This window comes from Cryptotermes secundus, unplaced genomic scaffold (assembly GCF_002891405.2).
Source record: "Cryptotermes secundus unplaced genomic scaffold, Csec_1.0 scaffold514, whole genome shotgun sequence".
Classification (NCBI taxonomy): Eukaryota; Metazoa; Arthropoda; class Insecta; order Blattodea; family Kalotermitidae; genus Cryptotermes; species Cryptotermes secundus.
This window is the reverse complement of record NW_019739218.1, coordinates 1,602,260-1,612,498: the sequence shown is the minus strand read 5'-3', so window position 1 is coordinate 1,612,498 and position 10,239 is coordinate 1,602,260. Positions and strand designations below refer to the sequence as shown.

The 10,239-nt window shown below is 38.2% G+C and overlaps 1 protein-coding gene across 8 annotated transcripts in view; it reads left to right on the top strand.

The window, feature by feature from the left end:
* LOC111871718 (YLP motif-containing protein 1) overlaps positions 1–9,942 on the top strand; it is a 120,207-nt gene extending 110,265 nt beyond the window's left edge. For 7 of the 8 annotated variants that reach the window (XM_023865006.2, XM_023865003.2, XM_023865002.2 and 4 more), the window contains 3 exons: positions 1,137–1,197; positions 3,979–4,097; positions 8,714–9,942. In XM_023865006.2, coding sequence (XP_023720774.1) covers positions 1,137–1,197; positions 3,979–4,097; positions 8,714–8,854 — 321 coding nt within the window. In that variant the 3' untranslated portion in view covers positions 8,855–9,942. Of the gene's footprint in view, positions 1–1,136; positions 1,198–3,978; positions 4,098–8,713 lie in introns of those variants that run through there. The other variant, XM_023865010.2, reaches the window with a different exon arrangement.
* The last annotated feature ends 297 nt before the right edge of the window (positions 9,943–10,239 follow it).

Genomic DNA, 10,239 nt, shown 5'->3' with positions numbered 1-10,239 from the left:
AACGCACACAGCAGAGCACCACAGACAAACCACTTAACTCAGACTGACGCCAGCTCACTAACAGTCGCGGGAGACCCCCAGCTAACACCACCTAGCAGCACAACTCGTAACTACAAAGCATGCGCCCGCAACAGGTCGTTTCCGGTTATTTTTGGGTCCCCCCTCGTATATTGTATCAGCTTCTGTTATGCTCTTTTCTGTTGTGTTGAATTTTGAATCATCTGTGGGGGTGGGGACAAATCATAATTTGTGATAGAGTAAGGAGGGGCTTAAATTTTAGTCATTGTAATGTATTATGGGTTTGTTGCTGTAGTAGCAGCAGAAGAGACATAAGGCCAACAAAGTTTCTGACATCAAGTGCACTAGGCCTATCACTACATATTATTATCCCACCAAGCAGAGATTACTGAAATACCAGCTCCTTTGCTTCGCACAAATGTGAAAATTTCGTTTAAAACTGGATTTGGAAAATGTAAAGTTTGTGCATATATGTGTAAAATATAATTAAATAAAATATAATGATTTGAAGAGGTTACTTTATATGACAGTTTTTTTCTCTGCACTTAAAATATTGGTAGTTACCCCCCCCTTTTTTTTTTTGGTGCCACACTCTATGCTACATGCCACTCAGAAAAATAAAGTCTATGAGATGGTGAAGTAATTGGTTTCAAAACAATAACCTGTTTATTTGACAGCTGCCATGCTGCTGCATTGACACAGACACATAAGTGTTAACTTCAGCCTCAGGAAACTGCATCTGGTTTGTGTGTTGTACATTATAGACTTTGACTGTACTATGTAATATTTTGAATATGTTCTTGTAATTTTGAATATGTTTATTTATCAAGAACATGCTCTTATGACAACCAGTATTTGACTTCATAACTCGAGTATGAAGGAGTATCTTACATATAATTATGTTGCTGAAAATATTTTACCTTCGTGATATGTAGTATGTATATAGCCAGAGAATATTTACTTTTTTCCAAAGTAGCAGAGATAACTTTTGATTTATTGAACATTCTTTTTATGTTTTACCCAACTTTGAATTATCTGTGGTGGATGTTGTTGAGATAAACTGGAATTCTGATTCATTGTACATTGTATACTCTAAACATTGAGAGTTGTTGCTTCAGGAGCCTGAGAATGCCTTCACCAGCAAGTGGGAGAGGATGGAGCCATCTGGTGATAAACTCAGTAAGTTTCATGTTCTTTGAGATTTTGTTCTTTCTTAAAGCTTGGAAGTTCTGTGCTACTTAGAGCTACTTATATTCGCAGGAAAAGAAAAATCCAGAATCCATGCCCTTAACAGTCTCCTATCTACAGAATTTTCTCATGACGCGCTCGCTTTGTGTGCTCTGATGTACAGTCATTGAACCCTCTAGTAGAAAATAATTGATTGTCCATGTCATGGAGTGTAGACAATGATTTGGGTGTTTCATTTTTTTTTAACTCTTGTTCTGGAGTAGGCTGCATTGGCCATTTGGGACTTGAATGAATAAACAGGAGTGTCACTCATAAATTCACATCACAATATTCCTTTAATGAGGTACAAGAGCATAATTCAGAGTGAGACAGGATTAGTTATTGATTTTCATTTCTGCAGCATGAAAGAACAATAGCAAGAACATTCTGTCAGAGCATAAGATTGAATCCACATAAGGGACAATTAGAAGCAATCTGTGCTAAAATGTGATGACTTATTCATATAAAATTATATCAAATTTAAAGGTAAAGGTGCTTAACTAATTAAGCACTATGACATGAAGTCTTATGGGGCAGTGGATATATAGATCCACATTTTCTTGAACTTGGCACTAGTTGGAGGTCATTGGTCAGCTTCACGCCCCGGCCGCTTTACCCCTAAGGATAGACCCCCCCCCGTACCCATTGGATAGGAGGCTGGGTGGGCCCAAGAACCGGTCTGGGCAACGTGGAGAAGAGAAAATTCTTGACCCTACTGGGATTTGAATGTAACCTCTTGATTGTCNAAGATGTACCGCCACTCCCCGTAAGTCCCCATAGTACTTGTCGAATTAAGCACAGGGACGACTTTATCTTTACTTACTTACTTATGAGCTGAGCCCTTCTTGAGGACCAGCCAAATCCGCAGCTACTCAAGAATTTCCCAGCATTTTATGGAAGCCAGAGGTTCATTACCGTGTTCACAAGGGCCTTCCACTGGTCCCTATCCTGAACCAGATCAATCCAATCCTATCTCTCTAAGATCCATTTTAATATTGTCCACCCACCTACACCTTGGTCTTCTCAGTCGTCTCTTTCATTCTGGTTTTCCCACCAGTATCCTATATGCATTCCTCTTCTCCCCCATTCGTGCTACATGCCCTGCCCACCTCATCCTCCTTCACTTGGGCATTCTAATTATACTTGGAGAAGATTACAGGTGATGAAGCAAAAGAATTTTACATTGGTTGTTAAAAATGGGACTGTTACAGGAAAGTTATGGATTTCTCTTTAAATCTTCAAAGAGTTTTAGGCGTGTGTATAGTTATTATATTTTTGTTCAGTCCCTAGTTTTGTAATGTTGTATTTTAGCGTCCTGTTGCACTGATCTTCGTCCATTATATGTAAGCAGTGTCCGTATTTTAGTGCACTCAATTTTACTTATTACTTCACGACATGTTTCGGCACTACAGTGCCATCATCAGGTGCTCCATTTACGTCAGTCTATTTCATTGCTTGCCATTACGTCATTGTAAAATTTAAAAAGTATTTAAAAATATTCGTCAATTATAATAAATGTATATGTATAAATAAAAACTTGTTAATATTATTTATTTAAGATAAATAATCTTAACAAGTTTTTAGTATATACATATACATTTATTATAATTGACGAATATTTTTAAATACTTTTTTTAATTTTACAATGGCGCAATGGCAAGCAATGAAATATCGTAGATTGACGTAAATGGAGCACCTGATGATGGCATTGTAGTGCCGAAACATGTTGTGAAGTAATAAGTAAAATTGAGTGCACTAAAAGACGGACACTGCTTACATATAATGGACCCTAGTTTTGTGTTTGGAATCCTTTCAGAATTGAGCATATATATATATATATCAGAACTAAGATATGTCATTTTGTGATCTTCATTCCCTGGCTATACATTCAGAAATACAATGAAAATTATTAAATTACATGTTTTAATTCTCTTTCAAGACAAAGCAAACATACCCTTCATAATTTTGTGAATTAATGTATGCTGATGTCTGTTCATAAAATGTGTTATTTTCTGTATGGAATGAAGTATGTCTTATCTGGTATAGAATATACTAAGCAAAGCATTCTTATGTAATCCCTGTTCTTAATGGTGTAAGGTAAAGGTAAAGTTATCCCTTATTTTTAATTATGTAATTAAGCACCATGCATGGATGCAGATGTGGGTTAGAGGTATATAGCTACATCATTCTTGACCTTGGCACTGGGTGAAGGTGAGTGACCCCTTCCTGCTGCTGTTGCTTTACTGCCAGGGACAGAGCCCCTGTGTCCATTGGATAGGAGGCTGCATGGGCTCCAGGGCTGGTCTTGATGGTATGGAGAAGAGGTAAATCTCTTGCCCCTGCCGAGTCAAAGCCAGTCATCCAGCCTGTAGCTTATATGCTATATCAACTGAACTGTAAGATTCTCAATTATTTGTTGGTTCATTGAGGCTGTACTGTAGCTTAAATGGAAACTGTAAGTTTCCTATATAACACTGTGATATCACAATTTATTTTACATTATACTTCGTATGTTAAGAGACAGCCAACTGTTATGTAGGCAGGTCTGAAGAACTCCATATATGACATTTATATTTATTGAAGCCTTCTCAGGTGATCAGCTGTGTCAGTTTGGAGTCAGAGATAAACAGTCTCCATATACTGTTACTGGAAATGCTTCAAATTGTGTATAGTTTGAGATTTCTGAAAATGATGGAATCATGATTATCATATATGATATTTTATGATTTACAGATCGCCTAGATGGCTTAGCAAAAAGACGCAAGACCGAGGACAAACCACAGACGCTGGAGGACTGGTTGCAGCTCACCGACGATTATGATCGACGGAAAACCACTCCTGGCAAAAAGATGGTAAAATTACTTTTCTTTATTACCACAAACATCAGTTTTTTGGTACTCAACACTGTGAGCATGTTACACTTGGGCAGTGGCTTATCAAAGGAGCACATTCAACCACTAACTGGGTATTTAAAAGTGTATTGTCTGTCTGAAAATGCAGTAATAAATTTAGCATTGTGAAAAAGAAACTTAGTAATGTGGCTACAGAGGTGGTGTGGATTGGTGAATAGATTTATTTACCACTTACAGGTCATAACAAAATAATAATGAAACTCTCACTATTTCCACACTTTACAGTTCTCTAGAACCCACAGCCTAGTGTTTTCAGTCTGTTACTAGACATTTTCTTGCAAAAGCTCCAACAATGGCCGTTCCTGTGTCTCTGGACTCACAGACTCCCATACAGAAGTGACTTAAACTTTACCCCTTGCTTATAACATCTCGGCACATACCACAGAAAACACCATTCCTCTGTTGCTGCAGGAATGTGTTTACCAAACCATTGTCCAGAAACAACTCTGGTATATCTTCCCATCTTGTGTTCGTTGCATAGCAGTAGCTGTACGTGCTACAGTATACATCAGTAGTTTAAAACCCACTCATGCTATTAAGCATCAGTCATAAGATGTAAAGCCAGTTGTGTGTTCTTCTCTATTCATTTTTCTTTAAATAAAGTATTCATCAAACAGTTAGCCTGGAGAAATTATACCATCATGGTTCTGTGAAGGCACCAGACTGATTTTCTTTGTGTGTGGAGAGTTTACAGCAAAATCATGCCATCTGTCTGTGAGGGAGATTATGAAACAAGCTGTTATGATGATTATATTTGAGAGGTGAAGACAAATGTTGGTCACTGCATGTAGTACTATGCAAGCAATTGATTGTATAGCAGGCAAGAAGAAGAGTATAACCACTTGCTGTTCACAGGACATGGCGTGAGGCAACCACCCGCCGTGAAGACCATTTGTCTTGTGAAAATTTCAGCTTTTGAAGGAACAGCAAGAATAAAATTACAATTCCCAAACACCATTTTTGTAATTTTGCTCTTTCACACAAGGGATCCTTCAGTTCCCCTACCCTTGACTAACTGGAAGGAACTTCATATTTTTGATGAAGTAGCTGAGAACTGCATGGTAAGTCCAACATCATCCATTCAAGTTCAATTATGGAGATTTGCGATGAACCACACTTAACTGAGCAGAGTGAGTTTATGACTGATGTGGTGTATATGTGCGAAAGCAGCAAACAGAATTTCTAACATGTAGTGAGGAGGAAGGTTGACTAGATAATAAAGCTGCATTTAAGATGGAAATATGTGGATAAGAACCCGAAAGGTGGAATAGCGGAGCCAGAACAGGAGGTTGTTGCTTGTTAGTGGCATGGTAAACACGTTTCTGAGGCAACAAGTGAACTCATAACAATAGAAGAACTATGAGAACTGATGAATTTTGTGTGGTCTGTGCCAGGGCTAAGTTAGTTGCCAGTCAGTCGCCAGCCAGCAAGGCTGTGAGCATGGAAGTAGAGGTATTTCTTCTGTTAGAAGCCACTTCTAGCCATGACTAGTGAAAACAACAAACTTGGAAGACTCTGTGTGCTGTAGTGATTTTGTAGTGTGTGTAGGTTAGTGAGAGTGTTATAATTATTTGTAGCACAAGTTACAAGCATTCAGTAAATCAAGTTATGAGAGAGATTCAGTAAATAGGTCACAAATGGAAGTAAAACAGTTGTAATGATCATAATAGGTTTTCTGTGTGTATCACTAGGTGGTAGCACGGTCCAGATTCGTGACAGTCTAGGTAGCAGATATGCATGCACATGTTTAGAGTCTGGCTTCAGTAGTCAAAATGGCAAAATGACTTGCAAAAGATATTCATAAAGAAACGTAAAGCAGTGTAAAGCAGTTCACAGCTGGGTGGAAAATGTTTCGCTGATGACGAAGAGGTTGAAACAGGTGCAGAAGTGTCTGAGACAACAGTCAAAATACTTCTATATTGTGGGTTTCAACACATTGGCAAAGTGATAGGACAAGTGTATGAATGTTGGTGGAGCATGTGTCAAGAAATAGTTTTTTTTCCAGGTTTGAATGTCACATGTTTTACATTTTATATCCATATGCGACCTGTTTACTGACTCCCTCACATCAGTACAAACCCCATGTCTAGTCAGCTGTATATGTCAACATCATGGCTGCAACAGTGGAATTTTCTCTATGAAAATATGAGGATTTCTGTATTTAGTAAGTGAAAGCAGAAATCGATGGCATTTTGTGGTACACAAGATTCACTCTGTACGAGCTTGGGCTTGATGGAATGATGAGAAGTATTATCTTAATGCAGAACTGAAGATTGACAGCTGTTTATTGGTTTTCTATAGTAAATTTAAAGGCTGTTTTTTTTTTAATTGAAACAAGCAGCCTTCACTACCTACATCCAATACCATGTGATTGAAGAAAATTTGTGAAAGGATGTCCCACATCCTGAATTTGGCCTAATCTAGGGGCAATCATTGGCAGTTAACATTTTGATATATATGTCATGTCACTTCTGCTGTGATGGCAAGGTGAGTTTAGCAAGTATTGCTGTTCCTGTTCCCTCTCATGCTTGCAAGAGTGTTTCACAATACAACACCACTATGTTCTTAAGGACTGGCCAACAAGAGAAAGAGTTTTTTGTAGGAAAAGCATTGATAAATATAGTGGATCTTCAGTAGCTACTTCTTCATCCAGTGATATAAAGTTTGAGTGAGTGGTCTTAACTGGTGATGCAGAACTCGAAGGCAGTATTTTTTGTTGGTCCAAAAATCAGAGAACTTTTGCGTGTTGGCTGTGTTGAGTTCATGCCCAACTCCATTCAGCTCAGCTTTAAATCCTTGCTTCATGGAGTTTTGATTAATGCAAAGGAAGGAAACTATAAACATATGGTAGGAGAGCTCTTGCATACCACCTATGAGGAGCTTGGATGCCAGATGTCCCTCAAAATTGACTGTTTTATTCAAATGAGGACTTCTTCTCCTGACATGTTCAGTATGGTTAGCGTATACCAGGATGTAAATGGAATGAAGAAAATGCTATCAGAGAGGTGAAATCCACTCATAATTGTGACTTTTTATCTTTTGCAGAAGGAAGATTAGCCCATTTATAGGAGGCTGAATAACTCTATATATACAGGTGACTCATTACATGGAGGGTTGCATTTCTGAAAATCACTGCATATATCAAAATGCATGAAATGGGATATGTGCAAAGTGAGTACTGAGCAGGGTGGAGGAAGAGTAGGAAAGGACATGACTGACTCAGAATGGTGGGATGAGTCAGGGGAACTGGCAGCACAGCAGATTTACTGGGCATGCACACTCAGCAGCTTATGCCATTTTCACAAATAGGACATTGATGCTTGTTGTGACACTGAAATAGATGCAGATAACAAATACATGTATGGAAAAGAGCGAGGAGTATTGAATTTTGAGCCAAAACAGTTCTTTTTCTGCTTCTTGAACCATAGTATGAGACTGTGACATTTTGTTTGTGAATAAATATTATTTTCATTTGTATAATAATTGGTATGTATTGTAACATGTCCGCTGATAGCTGGAATGGTTAATCAGAGAAGATGCCCGTTGCTAGGTTATGGCATGGCAAACATGTGATGGCACTGCTGAGTGAGCATTCATTGCTATGCAGTGGTCTATAACCATCATGAGATGACAGCAACAGTTACACATGCAACAACAGAGGAACAGTGGCAGTGATTTCTGTGGGGTCCGTGGGCTCTTTATTGTAGCCTGTGGTTAGCAGTATGAGAAAGTAGATCCTGGACCCTGAGGCCAAGGGCAGAGCAGTACAGTCTGGAGTCGGCAGTTAGGAAGTGCAGCCCTTGAGCTATAAGCATGTGTTAGACAACTAACCAGGCAGTGCCTAGTTGAGCTGTAGGATAGGTGCCAGCCAGGGAGAACAAGAAGCGTGAAACACAGAAGTTGAGGATTCTACAGCATTGCGAGCCGTTACCAGGCAACAATAGAGGAACAGTGGCAGTGATTTCTGTGGGGTCCGTGGGCTCTTTATTGTAGCCTGTGGTTAGCAGTATGAGAAAGTAGATCCTGGACCCTGAGGCCAAGGGCAGAGCAGTACAGTCTGGAGTCGGCAGTTAGGAAGTGCAGCCCTTGAGCTATAAGCATGTGTTAGACAACTAACCAGGCAGTGCCTAGTTGAGCTGTAGGATAGGTGCCAGCCAGGGAGAACAAGAAGCGTGAAACACAGAAGTTGAGGATTCTACAGCATTGCGAGCCGTTACCAGGCAACAACAGGCGAGGACACAGCAGACTGAGAAGACGTAGTGTGTGCTGTAGTGAACTGTAGACTCTGTACATCTGTTATCTGTTGTTATATGTAGTTACGAGTTTCAAGAGTTCAGTGAATCTGATTACTGATCCAAACCCTGTAGAGTCACTCAAACATGTGATATTCATGTCTTGCATACAAACAGAACATGGAGGATAACAAAAAAATGTAGTGTGTTATAACTATTTGTCATTTTTGTGGTTGTCATTCCCAGTTGAATCAGAAACAGTTCAGTTTCTGCATGTTATAAAAACTGTATGAGTATGTTGAAAACTGTGGAATTGTATTTCAGGTCCGTTGGGCAGATCTGGAAGAACGTCGAGAGCAGGAAAAAATGCGTGCCATTGGTTTTGTTGTTGGTCAGACTGACTGGTCACGTATGACTGATCCAACATTTGGGGAGAGTGCTCTAACACAAACCAAGTACATTTGAGAGAAGCATTGGTAAGACTGATTTCTTTATATAGAAAAAGGAAGAAACTGGCAGACATCTCTGGTTTTCATGGTGGTTAATTTATGGCTTCTTGACTATTCCCTTGCGTGAAGAGGTCGCTTATATTTGTTGAAAGTGTGATTCACAGTGTTGGTTCCATGCACTTGATTACAGTGAGAAATACGATTTCTGGTTTGTTAATTATAGAAAAAGATTTTTGTTTAGATAAGTGTAGAGATATTAGGGATTCATTGTAAACAATCTGACACAAAATTTAAAGTGTGTATGCTTTGTTATCTGAACAGCAGTAGCAAGATAACAAGTGTGACATTGTGAATCTCTTCAAACTGAGGACATGGAGCTGCAGTAGTGTGACATTCTTCAAGTTATAGCTTTCTAGTATGAAATTTTCTTAGTGGAATATGTGTATTACTACTACTATTACAACTCTTATTTTTAATGATATTGAAGTTATTGTTTCTGTATTACTGTCATCTTTTAAGAAGTATGTGCATTGTTAATTTGACTTTTATATTTGTGACTCTCTACATCTGTATTAGACATAGACTACGTAAGAGAATTTGTTGCTCTTAGAAGAGTATTCCTACAGTTTCTCTGAATTAAGTCTCAGTTATTGTGTTTAAGTATTTTAGAATCTGCTGTGGATCTATACATCCACTCCCCCACACACTCATGGCGTAGTGCTTAATTAGTTAAGCACAGGGACAACCTTACCCTACTGTTACACATATTAAACTCAAAGAAGAATGTTTTGTTCTAGATATAATATTTTGTTTTGAGAAAATATTTACATTTTAGTTTGATTATAAGTACAAAGAAAAGCTAGAAGAGTTTCTTTAAATTGTTATGCCACTGTTGCATATGACAGTAGCACGTCACTCTGTGCATGAAATACCATGCATATGGTGATTCTAAATTACTTCAGTTGCATTCAGCCTCGATTGTACTTTTTTCGTGTTCTTTATAATAGGTGAAAGATGTTAGAAGTTTTTCCTCATGATAAAATATTTTTAGTGTTGTAGACTTCTAATGTATTGAAAGTAAAATAAATGTATTGCTGTATTATATTTGTCTATTTTTAATACCTGTATTTTACTTTGCTTGCTTCCTTGCAAGATTGTTTTAAAACATGGAATTCGTTATATGTTCTGCTTAATTATAAGTTGTATTGATGCTTTCATGTTCATGCATTACTGTGTAGATTATATGAATAATACTTTGCCATATCATCATATACCATCAATTCAAAGGCCAGGAATGAGATGAGAATATAACATTGAAATGAGTCTTTACCAAATTGGTTGTTAGGATATTGAGGTGGATGAACTAGCTGGGCGTTTTGACATTAGCAGTGTCAAACCATG